Raw genomic sequence first — 15811 nt, forward strand, 5'->3', positions numbered from 1 at the left:
AGCTGAATCTCCTTCGTGCTAGGGATTTGGGCTTGCAATTGTTCCCCATGAACAATGAATTCCCAGTAAGTGGGCACGGGGGTCCGCCCCTTCGATTCCACCGGGAAGATGCCTGAACTTGATCATTTAAAACTCCTCATTGGTATCTCCACCTTATTGTGGTGTGGGGGTTTGAGTATGCCAAGGACCCTGAGAGCTATACCAGCGGTAACGTAGCTACTGGAAGGGCCTCCCTTGCTGGACAGGTCAAAGGGTAGGCATCAGACAAAGAGGGACACCAAAAACCAAAAACTGATGCCGGAAGCTGCAGTTTATACTAGCGTACAGTCTGAACAAAGGATTACTGTATATAGTGGCATAATTTTTTACAAAACCAACATGTCTGAAGTTTCGTGAAAAAACTACAGGTGAGTCGTTTGGAATTTCATAATGTATTATGTTTTTGGACATTATCTATCGCCTTGACTTTATCTAAAAACCATCCTGTTTATTTTTCAAAACAGTGTTTCAGAGACTGGATTCTGTTTCTATCTTCAGGTAAAACCTTTTCAGTTGTGCCCAATCAATAGAGCTAATCCCCATCTCTGGACACCTGTACCAGCTGCATGATGGAGTATATAAGCTCTCACAGATGGTTTTGTGCTGTGTTTGGCTTGTATACTCCATTTTGCAGCTGGCACAGGTGCCTGGAAATAGGGACTAGCTCTATCAATTGAGCCCAACTGGATAGGTCCTACCTGAAGATGGAGACAGAGTCCAGTCTCTGAAACGTTGTGTTTTGAAAAATAAACAAGACGGATTTTAGATACAGGCAAGGCAATGGATAATGTCCAGAAACCTAATATTTGTACTGACCACTCATCTTAATCTAATGCCAAAGCTAAGAATTCATGGATTCGTGCCTCCAGTCCCAATATATATCTTCATATATATGGACAAATACCGTCTTAAGTGCAACAATTTTATTGTAGTTTTATTGTAGTAAAAACTACAATAAAATTGTTGCACTTAAGACGGTATTTGTCCATATATATTGTGTGAGTGTAACAGGATGCTGAAATATAATATAATATATATCTTCATGGTGTGGGACACTTTTGCTTTACCTTTTCACCACATGTTTCTAGCCCATTACCACTCTTTAAGACACCAATCCAAGCAGACTTACTCAAAACCCATTGAGATTAAATGCCTGACCCACTCCCATCAATACATATATCACTTTCAGAATCAAAGTTAATGTCACAAGTTACGAATTTTCCCATGAAAACTTCCAAGTATGTTAATTGAACACGCCTGTTAAGTGTGAATGTATAACAACTCAAATTGCATGACTCAGTCCTTAGTAATAGAATTCATTGCAAGAAATCAGTGCCTTCAGTATGCTGACTACTCACTGGGAACATACTAAGGACTTCCTCACCTCACCTGTCAAAGATTGATCTATTCTTTGTCTATTCTGTCTTAACTTCTCTCACTGTTTGAAATGCAATTGTATTATGCTCAGGCCATGATGCAACCTTTACCTCAAGAGCTTAATCTTAAAACAAAGCTACCAGCAACCAATAACAGGTCATTGTGACATTTGGGAAAAACTGGGAATTAAGGCAGCAGTACTCATCCAGACAAATTTCCAAAATGCCTAAGGTGACCAGTTATATAACAGTGAATGTATAGAGAATTGTTTTGAGAGGGAAGACGTTTGCTGAAATAAATGAGAGAGGACATCGTTGGGAGTGGAGGTGCAAGAAGGGTTTTGAGACAATATTAAGAGGGGAAGAAATTTTGAAACTCTTCATACCTGTGCTCAGGAATTAATGCTTGGCACTGATGTCTGCAAATACAGGGCAGTTGTTTCTTGACAGAGTCTTTACTAAAGCAGACAGTGAAGTAAAGGACAGTCTCATGTGTACATGTTGTCTGATGACCCTACACTTGGTTGGCTGTGGTGCCCATACACATGGTTAGAAGGAAGCCTAATGTGATTTTGTATAACTATTTTTCTTGATCTCAATGTGTACACCCACTAATTAAAGGTGTAATCATCAGTGACTCCATATAATAGTGTAGCATGTCGGCTGTGTGACGTGACACGAATAAATTGCGTGGGTCTTCAGATCGAGACAAATTCTTTTATTGGATGCTTACTTGTACACATACTCATTCAATTATTCACTTATAACGTCTGCAGACATTTCTTCTTCACTGTTATAATTACTTTCACCACTTTCCTCAGTGAAATGTCTTCTGCTCAAAGCTCAACTGTTCTTGGTGACTGCTAGAACTCCACTGGCTCATCTGGTACATTCAGCCCCCTTAAATAGGCCTTTTGCAGCCCACTTATGGAACACATTTCTCAACAGTTTGGTTTCCTGTTGTCATACAACAATCCTTCTGTGGTCCTTTCATCTCTGGGGAAATGTATTGTTTAAGGTGCATGGTGCAATCCAAAAGTTCCCGAAATTTGAAATTTGCACACAAATGGTTATGAGTACATCGAAATACCACTAGGTGTCTCCCCACATACCCTTCTTGAATCAGTGTGGCAAGCGGTGTCAAGTTCAGTGGTTGGGTTTATCGTTGGTGAACGTATTTCCATTGTTGTGTTTCCATGAGGTTGCGGTTTTGCAATGGCTGACCTCAGAGAGCAGCATGTCTGTATAAAGTTTTGCTTTAAACTTGGGAAAACCGCTGCAGAAACGCAAATGTTGAAGCAAGCTTTTGGTGAAAACAGTTTAGACCAGACACAAACTTACAACTGGTATAAGCATTTTAAAAATGGCCGAACAATGACTGATGATGACGATCGTTCAGGATGGCCGTCAATGGGTAAAACACCAGAAAATGTCGCGAAAGTTAGGGATCTGATTCTGCAAGTTCGTAGACTGACCATCCAAGACCTCTGTAACACCTTGGGACTAAGTTATGGTACATGCCAACGAATTTTGTTAGAGGAACTGAACATGAGGATTGTGGCAAAGTTTGTGCCATTACTGCTGCAAAATGAATAGAAGCAGCATCGCTTGGAAGTCTGAATGGAACTTCAACAACAGCTTCAAGAAGATCCAGACTTTCTTTCGAATGTTGTCACTGGTGACGAAAGTTGGGTTTATGGCTACGGCCCTGAAAGTAAGCAGCAGTCGTCACAATGGAAGAGCCCTTCTTCAACTCGGCCAAAGAAAATCTTGACAAGTCAAGAGCAACATTAAGTCCATGTTGATCTGTTTTTTGATATTGACGGGATTGATCATAAGGAGTTCATCCCTCCTGGTCAGACAGTCAGTAAAGAGTTCTGTCGCGATGTTCTAAGGCATTTGAGGGAGGACATGAGGAGAAAACGTCCAGAGAAGTGGCGCACGAACAGCTGGATACTCCACCATGACAACGCATGACCGCATACGCCTTACATTGTGCAGGAATTTTTGGCTAAAAGCAAGATGACAGTTGTTCCCCATCCACCGTACTCTCCAGACTTAGCTCCATGTGACTTCTTTCTCTTCCCCAAGATGAAAATCAAGTTGAAGGGGCGAAGATTTGATACAGTTGAGGGAATTCAAGCAGAAATGGAGATGGTACTAAACACCCTAACAAAGAAAAACTTCCAGGATGCATTTGAAAAGTGGCAGAAACGCTGAGATCGATGTATGCACTCCCAAGCGGACTACTTTGAGGGTGATGGTGCAGAATAAGATCTAGGTAAGATGTAATATTTTTTATTAATATATTTCGGGAACTTTTGGATTGCACCACGTATTTCTAGGCAACGGCCCAGTGTTATTGCATTTCCATGGATTTCCGGCATGCAACAATACATTAATAAAATATACCTCAATTCAAATGAGATTCCTTTTGCAAAATAATTGATTTTAAAATACCCTTTATGCCCTACTCTTTTGAGGTATTTTCATACTAAGTAAGCTCAATTCTTTAAAAATATTGGATCACATCATTCTCTTAGGTGGTAAAGCATAACTGACTGACTACATGGAGATGAGCTCTTCTTGAGCAGCTGCCAGTTATGCAGCTACCCAAGAATTTCCCAACATTTTATGGAACTTGAAGGTTCATTACCATGTTTACAAGAGCCCTCTGAGCCAGATGAACTGGATGTTTTGATTGCTGATTTCATATGTATGAAATCTTTCATGAGTATCAGCAAGCAAATCGTCCAGTTGAATGATAATTTTACCAAAACATTTAATGCAATATTCGACACAATAATTGCAACCTACCAAATATAAACACTACCCTGTCCCCATCCTGCAACCACCTCACCCCCCACCCACACAGCATTCCATAAGGGCATACGTCCCAAATCAGTTGTAATCTATTCCTCCATCAAATTGGACATTTACACAGTGGAGTCACCCATCAAATAGTAAGTAAACTACATAACCATAGTAAGTCAACCAATACCACATACAGTCACTTAAGTAATCCAATAATAGTTACCAATGGTATATTATTTCCAGGTATCAAATATTAAGCAATAACATAGAATATAACAACGGGCCTCTGAACACCATATTAGCTGTTGTGTATATAACATGTCAGTATAAGTATTACATGTATTACAATTGCAACTACTAACTTCCAAGTACCATCGCATATACAGTTTTTTTTAACTATACTTTTGACTGTGTAACTGACCAATTAAGATTTTAACTTTTATTGTAATTTATATTTGTATTCACTCACATCATTTTATACCATTGTATGTATTAATTAGTGTGGCTCAACAGTTCTTATATGGGGCATATATGCCACATTGGTATTACCCACCATAAAGGATTTCAAGGCTCTGCATTTAAATGATATTTCCTCCCACTCCTACAGTACACATGAACAGTTGGTGTTGTGGTATTGAAATAAGAAGCATGAAGGTGAAGAGGCATTCATGACAGTCACTTTACAAGCTGTGTGCAAGTATGTACACATACATGCATGATAATGCTGTTAAGTTTGTCCTTCCTCATTAAATAAACATAATTTCCTCAAAAATAAACACAATCTGATATCTAACACACTGTGTGTGCGTGCATGCATGCGTGCGTGTAGGCCACATAGTTCTGTTTCCTTATGCCATACTGCCTAAATGTATGTATACTGAACTGGTTCTTGCAACCTGAAAGATATTGGCAAAATATGAAAGAATGTTTGTATCTTGAAATAAAGCTGATTCCACCTGACTTATGGATCTATCAAAATCAATACTACTGTGACATATGGGCTGTTTATATAACAATACAAGAATGTCCGTAAACATTCTCAAGGCAATGAATATAAGAAACAATACAAGAACCGAGGTTTCTATGTGATGGCTGGTAAATACCACCCTTAAGAATATGACAACAGTATAGGGGAAACTGTATTTTCTACGCGTACCATACCAAGCAAATGCGTTCAACAATAGGATGTCTGTTGCCAGGCAACGAAGCTGTAAACGTGCATCCTTAACAAAATAAGATGGTGTTTTCTGTGGGGTCCCTGCAGAGGAGTTATCCTGAAGACAGTCAACATTAAAAGACAGTTCTCGGTAGGAGATAGCCACGGGAAGTTTGTAGATGAAGAATTAGCAGTCACTGTGAAGAGAAGATTTATATATCATATTTGGAGTGTGTAATTCAGTGACTGTTATAGTTCCTCTGTTTTGTGTTACCAGGGGATGAATGGTGTATGTGTGTGTGCAACAGTGAATTAAAAAGTACAAATAGCAGCAGCGCTATAATTACGTGTAATTACTAGTGGTGTGTATAAGGAGTAAATAAACCTGTTCATCCAATCCAGAACCTGTGTTATTAGTGACTCGAATGTGTGACACTACCATTTATTGAACTCTCTAATTTCTTTTCATTTATAACCGTTGTCATTAAGAAACAAGACCTCATTTTAAAAGTTACACAAGATAAAGACATGTTCCCCAAATTATATGCAGGTTAGTATTCTGATGTATCTGGTGGATTGGCATAAAAACTTCCGACTCACACAGCCAAGAAAGTTAAGACAAATAATCAAAACCCTGTCCTTTATTTCTTACTAGTGACAGTGAACCAAGAACAGATAAAGATGAAAATCCTGAATGAGAAGCTGGTGTTAATTCTGATGGTGCAAAACAAACAAAACAAATAATAAAACTTCTATATATGAGTTTTATTTTTCCTATCAAACACAACAATGTACCAAACAACTCACTCACATTTCACTGTGAGACATTGTATGACCAATAAACTCAGTTACGCACAGTGAAATGTGAGCAAGTTGTCTGGTATATAGTTGTGTTTGACAGAAAAAATAAAACTAATATATAGTACTAACACACAACAGTATGCATCCCTTAATGATAATACTTCTACTGGAACTGAATATACTTATAAATATTGCGACAATCGCAGCTTATATGCGGCGCGGCTGGTTTTTTAAATGTCGCCAATATATGTGGCATCACACACCCTCTAATTCTGACTTTGATTGAAGAACTTGTGTGTTTTCTACCGAAAACTGAATTACGTAGCATTGTACATGAAATGTAGCTGTAACTTTTGACATAAATACATGTACAGTCTTTGAAGCCAATATTTGAAAAAATGTCTATACAACCTGTCCAGAGGAAGTATATTCAGTCTGTGTTTAGAGTCGTGATTATTGTTCCTACACACATAGGTACTTTGATTAGCTTGGTGAAAACTGATACAGCACTTAGATAAGCACATAGCTTTGACTGCAGAATGAATGGGGCTGTGTTCTGAGCTAGTAAACAAATAAGAGCGTGTGCATATGCCAGTCCATAACATTTCTGCTTTCCATGAACAGTGCGTGGGTTGCAAGTGTTTGCAAATCCTCATCTTTCGTGTTGCTACGTGTAAGTTCTACACAGTAGGCATTCCTCTTTTGAAATAAATCCAGTGTAGCAGCAGTGTTCCTATCAGAAGCATGCAGTAAAATTGTCTGTGCCAGGTTTTAAAAATTTTTAAATCCCTGTACTGAAAGCACGGCATCTAGCAGCAAACATCTGAAAGAAGAGAGTGTTTTGGACATTCTGAACAAGTCAGATGAGTTTCTGAGTAGTGACACCAGTTTTCACGGTAATAATAGTGACAGTGAAAACTTTGAAGATGATATTGCAGATGTTGCCGGGGCTGTAGATGAAGAGGATAGCCAGGCGGAGGAGGAAAATGGCAGTGGCTTTATTTGGGAGGACATTGGAACATATCACAGGAAAGGGGAAATATTTTCTGGCTTTGGCAATGTGATATCAAGGGACAGGTTGGAACTAATAACGAAATTCTTACATTTTGCAGACAACACTAACATAGCAAATTATGAAGGCCCTCCAAAACTTGACAAAATATTTCCTGTTCTATCGAATCTGAACTACAAATTCCAGAACTTTTTTCTTCCCAGGCAGAACATTTCAGTCGACAAATCTCTTACATTATGGAAGGGTCACTTGTCTTTCGAGCAGTATTTACCGCTGAAAGCTGCTAAATTTGGCATAAAGACTTATGAGTTATGTGATTCCAATTCTGGATATCTGTGGTCTTTCCTGGTATACACTGGTAAAGATACACCTTTCCAATCATCCCTTGTAACACAGGAGACCAATAAAACAGTGGCCATTGTTCTGCATCTGTTGTAACCCTTACTCAAAAAAGGCCATACAGTTTGGCTGGATAATTTCTACATCTCCCCAGCTCTGGCTAGACTGCTGAAATACAAGGGCACTGATTGTGTTGGGACTCTAAAATTAAACAGAAAGGGTGTGCCCAAGGTAATCATGCAAAGATGCCAAACAGAAACAGGGAGAGATTATTGTCCAGCACTCTGGGCCAGTGACTGTTATGAACTGGCGCGATAAAAAGAATGTTTTAATGATTTCTACTTATCACAATGCTGAAATGAGAAGTGACTCGAAGAGAGGCAAAGAAAAATAGAGACCCCTGTGTGTAATTGATTATAATAAGTGGATGGAAGGCATGGACTTGAAAGACCAGCTGTTGCAAACTTACCTAGTAGAAAGAAAACGTTTGCACAAATGGTACATGAAAGTTTTCAGAAGACTTCTGAATGCGACAGTCATGAATGCCATGATAATATATAGACACAACACAGGAACAAAAATGGATCACCTCACATTCAGAGTCAGTTTGGTGCAGTCGCTTTTTGAACAGTTCGCCGATACGGAGCGGAAAGTGCGAAGTGGCCGGGCGGAACAAAAGTCATACCGAGGTTACATGAAAGACATTTCATTCAAAGGGTTGCTCTTTCTGGGAAGAAATGAATGCCACGGAGAGGTATGTGGACAGAGGAGCGACTTGAGGTTTCACTGTCAGGAATGTGATGTTGGGCTCTGTGTGGACAGATGTTTTGAAGCCTATCATACACAACTTAATTTCCAAGGTAATTCTGCATGATTAATTAAAAGTAGACTATTTAATAGAAAAGTTATGTTTTATACAGAGCACAGTGTTCATTTCCGGTTTTAAATTCTGTATTTCTAAATTTTTACGCCCTTTTTCAAAAAAATAATTGTGTTCTTCAGACAAAAACATTGAAATATCGCCGTGCTGTTTATAAAATCTAAAACTACATTCTTTTCTGAATATGACAATTTTTCGCTTTGAAATTCCAATTTTCTTTGCTTTTACAGCGAATTTATAAAAGTTGTGCATTTCTGGTAAGAGAATTTAAATATCCTCTGTCCACCCAGTAAGGTTTACTTTAAATGCCGTTCATTTCCTAAGTTTTAAGGTAAGTTAACAATATGACTGACAGTATTAGCATACTTAATTAAAAATTTAAAAGCCCAGCAGTGGCCATGTTTTCTTATTTTTGGTGTGTAAAATATCTTGTGTGGTTGGCTGCATGTTTGTCTGATGACTTTGCTTTCCGACGATGGCTAACGGTGGCTGACACATGTGAAGGCTTTTTAAATTAAGCTGTTGCACTTGATGGAACCTTGACACTTATTAATCCTGAGCATTACTGAAATAGTTAATGCAGTAACTGGTGATGACTCTATAGTACCACTTACAGAAGAGCCTAATCTTTTTTATTACAGTCAAAATTCACAGAAATGTCAAGTATCACCTAAAACATAACTGTGATAGCTCACCAATACGTGCCTAGGCTACATGCAAGGCAACCAGAGAATCTGTGTTCTATTCCAAGCACAGGCAGAGATATCTTTATTATTTCTTACTGAAAACCATCACAACACATCAATAACACTTGTGAGCAGCTCTAGAAGATACATTTGCTGTGTGTTTGGGCCTTCCATAAGGCCATCATCAGGCAAATACATTAAACCTTTCATTATTGAATTGCATGTTAAATATAATTCGCTTAGTGGAGGGGGTGGAGTCCAACTGGGTTCACTCAGCATGGCGGCCACTGATGGGCCTATGGTAACATGATCCAGGTGATTATGATACTGGAGAATTTGGTGGAATGAAGATTGGCAGGGGAAACTGAAGTACTTGGAAAAAACCCACCCCAGCGCCACTTTGTCCATCACAAATCCCACTTGATCAGACCTGGGATTGAACCCGGGCGACCACGGTGGGAAGTCAGTGACTAACCTCTTTAGCTATGGCGATGCCTCATGTTAAATATAAGTCACAATGCTAAACTTCCCAAGTATTAAATGCACACAACAACAGAACAACAGGGTTATGTGACTTGTTTCTAGGCAACAGCTTGGTAAACATGTCAAACACACAACAGTGGAAAATGTGTCAGTGGACGAATGTTATAGCTCATCGCTAGGCAGCAGTCAGTGCACCAGTGAACTCGCAGTCTGACACATGATGTGTTTTATGTGGGCATGGTCCATGCTGAGTAGTTATCTTGAAGACATTGGGCACTACAAGCCAAGAATTTCGACCAGTCATACAGCAAATTTGAGTGCAGTGCAGTTGAGAGTACAAGGATGAGAATGGAACATGTTTTTAGTGAATTATGAAGATAGTTGAATACTGATTACGACAGAGAAGTACAGAAGGATTGAAGGTGAAATAATGAAAAAACTTTCTTAGTGATTTGAAGTGCTAGCTTCTGTGCGTATGCACCTGTGAACTGGAAGTGTGTAGAATAGCAGTAATGTTATAATTTAGTGGGATTAAGAGAAATTGTAAGCAAGTTGCCAATAAATCCGATCATCCAATCTAGAACCCGTTATTTTCATCACACATACCCCCATACACATAACAATACTAATATTATTTCACACTTTTCTTTCTTCTGTTTTGTGTAGTTTTATGGACCACGCATAGGATGCCTCTATGCACGTGGAATAGGACAAGAAACACCAGTATATCCACTTCTACATGGAGGGGGGCAGGAGCGGGGATACCGTCCAGGAACAGAGAACACTCCAATGATAGCAGGACTTGGAGAAGCAGCAAGGCTGGTGTGTGAGAATCTGTCAACATACAGCAGGCATATGAAGATAATAAGAGACTATCTGGAAGAAGAGCTTAAGGTATGGCCTTAATAGGTCCATACTCATGTTTTAGTGAGTAAGGAAAGCATTATATACTCTGGTGACTTCTTTAGTGCTCAATTATTTTTAGAACTATTTATTGAATTATTACCCAAGGAATCATTTAAAACATTATATTCACTAACAGACATCACACGTGTTTCCTGAACACCATGGTGCCATAGGTGTTCAACAGGTAAGGTTCCCTAAGTCATGCAAATTAAATGAGTCATTAAAATATGACATGTACACTCAACTCTCGATTATCTGGGGGTGGATAAACTGGTTTGCAGCTTAACCGGGGCTTTTTTGAGTCTTGTATGTTGTTTAATATTCATTCACTTTTGTTTCACATGGTGAGTTGTAACACTATTTTCGCACTAGTGTGAACCGAGCTCTACATTTTTTGGTCCTGTTATGCTAACACAGTATTCTAGGGTTGGGGTGAAAGAATGCAAGGATGTGTGGAAAGTTTCAAGGACAGATACACTGTCCCAGTTAGTCTCTTTGTATCGATCTACAAGTGCATTAGCAAAATGTCAGGGTGTAAAAGGAAGCGTGTTGTGTTAAGTATTCAACAGAAACTTGAAATTATCAATCAGTTGGGAAAAGAGGTGTAGTTAAACAATTAGCAATGCAATACGGTATTGGAGAACAAACTGTTTGTGATTTGAAAAAACAAAACAATCAATTAATTTCCTTTGCTTCATCTTCTAATTCAAGTGGAATGAAGAAGAGAAAAACCATGAAAAAATCAACATATGATGATCTTGACAAAGCAGTGCTGATCTGGTTTAATCAACTAAGGGCACAGGGAACAACAATAACAGGAGCAGTTTGTGCTAAACAAGCAAATTTTTTTTCTGAATCACTTGAACTACAAGGAAGTGTTGACGCTTCTTCCGGTTGGCTAACACGTTTCAAGCAGCGTCATGGAATATGAGAAATTAGTATTCAAGGTGAAAAATTGTCAGGGGACTTATCAGTTCAATTTTGCACCAATTTTGATTGTTTCGTGAAAAGTGAAAATCTGCTGCCAGAACAAATCTATAATGCCGATAAAACGGGTCTTTATTGGAAATGCTTGCCAACCAGAACTTTGGCATTTCAAAATGAAAGACAGGCTTCAGGTCACAAATCCAGTAAGGAGAGATTGACAGCCTTGTGCTGTTCTAATGCATCAGGAACACACAAACTAACACCAGTAGTTCTCGGCAAAGCGAAAAGATTACGCTCTTTTAAAGGAACAGTAGCTTCAAGTGTGCCTGTCCGTTATTTTAATCAGAAATGAGCTTGGATGAATAGAGTGATATTTAAAGAATGGTTTGATTTTAAATTTGTGCCTCAAGTTTGTGACCATCTAAAATCCCAAGGCCTACCTGAGAAAGCTGTGCTCCTCATTGACAATGCGCCCTCACATCCTAACAAAAGTCTCCTGAGGTCAGATGATGGAAATATTTTCCTCCTAATGTTACTGCACTTATCTAACCAATGGATCAAGGAGTTATCTCAAGTATGAAGAGGATCTACAGATCAAATTTGCTACAAAAGTACATCGATGAAGGCAATGATCTGACGTGTTTCTGGAAGTCTTTTTCAATGTTAGATCAATGTTAGATGCCATATACGAGATTTCAACAGCGCGGGATACAGTAAAGCCATCTGTATTGAAAAATTCATGGAAGAAACTCATGCCTTTCATCACTAATTAAGATGACGAAATCCATGGATTCACTGGATTCAGTGAAAATGAAATAGCCATAGAATTGACAAAATTGGCTAACCAAGTTCATGGTGGTGAAGAAGTCAATGAGGAAAATATAAGAGAGTGGTTTGACTGTGACTCATGTGAGCCGGGCTTCGAAATGTTAAGCAGTGATGAAATCATAAGTTCAGGGGGGGTGCAGCCAGAAGAGCGGGAAGAAAGTGAGAATGAGGAAGAGGTGGACAGTGCTGCTAGTAAGAAAATATGCCATGGTGCTGCTCTTAATCCTTTGGAATCCTTACTAGACTATCTTGAGAGTGCAGAGAACAGTTTATTAAGTGACAAGCTAATATTACGTAGGCTTCATACAGATATCCATAAAAAGGAAAATGCCACAAAAAAGCAAACGACAATATTAAATTTGTTTCAAGTGTTAAATGTGAATATTCGTTAAAAGTGTTGGATGTTGTTGAACACTGTGATTGAAATAATTAATTCATACTTCAGTGTAATGCAAAAAAAAAAGTATTAAATAGACCATGAGATGACATAAAAATGAGGTTGAATAAATTTAAATCCAGATAGGCCTAGAAGAATGAAGACACTATACGAGGCCCTTGAACAAGCTCTCGAGTTAGAGGGCGCAAAGGAAACCATGTGGATTTCCAGTAGATTAAGAGAGGTGAGACACTGGACACTCTGGAGGGGTCGACCCCCTCCAAAACGAAAAAAAATGAAATAGTACACAGGAGGAGCTGGTAAATTAGAAACACCGGCATCCCAAGAGAGTGAATGAGCAAGAACGAAAATGAAGGATGAATGTGATACAGCTGGATCTTCTGGCAAGTTAGCAGGAAACTGCTTGAGACGAGCTGGTCTTAAGATGGGAGTGGCTTGTAACGGAAGGAGAATAATCGCTGCAAGAGGAGTAGCCGAAACAACAGGAGACACAGCAAGCACAGCAATGGGAAGAAAAAGGAACAGGGATGTACGGTTAGGCTGTTCGGGATGAACATCCTTTAGAAGGGAGCAGTGTGACGTGGATGGCGTAGCGGGAAGTGGGGGTGCCGTGAACTCTCTGATCGTGCGAGTGATGTCAGATACCCCCACTCCGTCCATCAGTGTGCAACGCTCAGTAGACACCCCCTTCCTCGCGGTGACGTGGCAGAGGAGCGGCGGCGCCAGGCAACCATTGCCACAGTGATGTAACACGGGATGCCGCGGTTGCTATGCAGCAGTAAACAACACCCGACAGCATTGCTAGGCTATCGGCAAACATGACGTTACGCAACAGTGGTGCCTATTACATAACTGTTTTCTGTGTTGTCCATAATGAGGCTAAGTAAGGAGCAGCGAAGACTATTCAAGTTAGTTAGTAGTTAGCAGTGAGTGACTGGTTAGTGAGTAGTGAGTATTGAGCCAGTTACTAATCAGTGAGTTACTAGAGAAAGAGTAACCAGTCAATAGCTGTCTATCTTTCGTCGGAATATTTATGATATATAATACTGCCGATGGCAGTAATTGTGAGCTTGTAATCTGTGTGGTTGCAAGAACGAGTGGAATAAATTCGCTATATCCAAATAAGGCATGAAGTTATTTGTCACACGTTATACACCCAACATTTGACAGTATTATGAAGGTACAGTATTACTTTTAATAAAATTTGTCTCAACCCTTCAGCATGGTTTGCCATACACTGTACGCTGTTATTTAAATGGTCCTACCTGCGGTTTGCCGTACACCGTACGCTAAGCTGTAAGCTTAATTTCAAAGGCCCATAAATATGGAACGAACCATGCCAGCATGATGACGATTGCACTGGGCTGTTGTGAAGAGAATACTCTCTCTGTTCGTGTAACCATAACATTGAAGATCCTGCAGCTCTGCCAGTCAGTCTAAATAGAACGCGTGACCTCACAGTTACGATGGCCGAGTGACTATGATATCAACATACCACAAAGATGATCTGCGTGTGGTTGTGAATAAAGCAAACAAACAAGAAACAAAGCCCTTGGTTGTTTGTGATTTAAACAGAAACATGCTAGGAGTGGATCTGACGGATCAAATGCTACAGCCGTACTTGCTTAAACGAAAGAAGGTACTAAGTGGTATCAATAGTTATTCAAGAAGCTACTCAATGTAGCAATACATAACGCAATGGTCATATATCGGTGTCTCCCGAATAACAAAAACATGGGCATGCTAAAGTTCAGACTTTCACTAGCGCAAGGCCTCATGGAAAATCACGGTTCTGGTTTTCCTCATCCTGTATACGACCATCCTTCAGTTGAGCCACCGCCTGAAAGACTCACAGAACGACATTTTCTGGAGCGTATTCCAACCAAAGGAAAAAAGCAAAGCCTCAAAAAAGATGTGTGGTGTGCGCAAAACATTGTAAAAGGAAAGAATTTATTTTTGATGTAGTGAGTGTGAGGCAGGGTTGTGTTTAGATGGATGTTTCAAGAAATAACATACGAAACTCAAATTCTAATCTACTTGCTTCCATCGCTCAGATACAGGGCGCTCATATTATAAGGTAAGTTTATAAAACCATCATTTAAGATGATTTCAGTGAAAAATTCATAATTATACCTCATATAGTTCAAAAGTTATGATACATAATGTAGTTTAGAGCAAAATTTAAATGGGCAATTAAAAAATACTACCGCAGGAGGCCCCACAACAGCGATATTTAAATGCCCACGCTGAAGGGTTAACCGGGTCTTCGATTAATCGTGATTTCCATCCCCACCATTGTCCCAGATAATCAAAAGTTGAGTGTAACTCATTTATCCCACTGGTATATCATTATTTTCAGCATAATTACTGAACACATTTGATGCATTTGATCCTGGCATGTGGTTAAAAATCCCATTGTGGTAGAAATTGGGCTGTTGCATTAGCAGCCATTAACCAACAGCTATTTCCACTTCAGTATCGCGAAATCGGCAGCCTCCCAATTATTGTGATTTGTTGCATGTTACCCCTACCCCTATCCTATCTAATGCTACCAACTTCCAAAAATCAAGATTCTTTATTAACACAAACGTTACAGGCTATAGAATCTTACTTATTGATCATCGCTTATACATGTAGCATGTTAATGAAGACAAATGGTAGATACAAATACTTATTTCTTTTTATTGCACCGTGATCAAAATATGGAGTAACATAGTTCATTCTGTTCCAGAAAGGTGGTAGAAGCTTATGGATAAGTTTATAGAAGTGTACAGTAAATACAGTCCATGCAGTAAGACTGCAAGTTTAGAATCTAGTCTACTTGACTGCACCAAGGGAGAAGCAGTCATGTGAAATGAAATGTACTAGGTCACTGCATGGAAGAGGTTAAACTGAGAAACATTAAAACAGGACTCCACTGTGTGTTCTCTTATTATATGTGCAGGAAGCTTTCGGAGAAGGTAATGTGATATTCAACTGCAGCAAGGATGTCAGGCGCCTTCCAAATACGTGCAGTGTCTCGCTGATAGGTGTAGAGCTGGTGGGTCATGTTGTATTGTCCAAATGTGCCCATATTATGGCTAGTATTGGAGCTGCATGTCATGCCCAAAACAAACCATCAGGTATTATAGCCACAGTTTTGAAATAGTTACTTTTAAGATGTATTA

The 15811-nt window shown here is 39.3% G+C and overlaps 1 protein-coding gene across 4 annotated transcripts in view; it reads left to right on the forward strand.

The window, feature by feature from the left end:
- LOC111875504 (selenocysteine lyase) overlaps positions 1-15811 on the forward strand; it is a 70682-nt gene that overhangs the window by 21502 nt on the left and 33369 nt on the right. For all 4 annotated transcript variants that reach the window (XM_023871807.2, XM_023871808.2, XM_033755842.1 and 1 more), the window contains exons 6-7: positions 10253-10480; positions 15589-15766. In XM_023871807.2, the coding sequence (XP_023727575.1) occupies positions 10253-10480; positions 15589-15766 (406 nt within the window). The remainder of the gene's footprint in view (positions 1-10252; positions 10481-15588; positions 15767-15811) is intronic.

This window comes from Cryptotermes secundus, unplaced genomic scaffold (genome assembly GCF_002891405.2).
Source record: "Cryptotermes secundus unplaced genomic scaffold, Csec_1.0 scaffold425, whole genome shotgun sequence".
Classification (NCBI taxonomy): Eukaryota; Metazoa; Arthropoda; class Insecta; order Blattodea; family Kalotermitidae; genus Cryptotermes; species Cryptotermes secundus.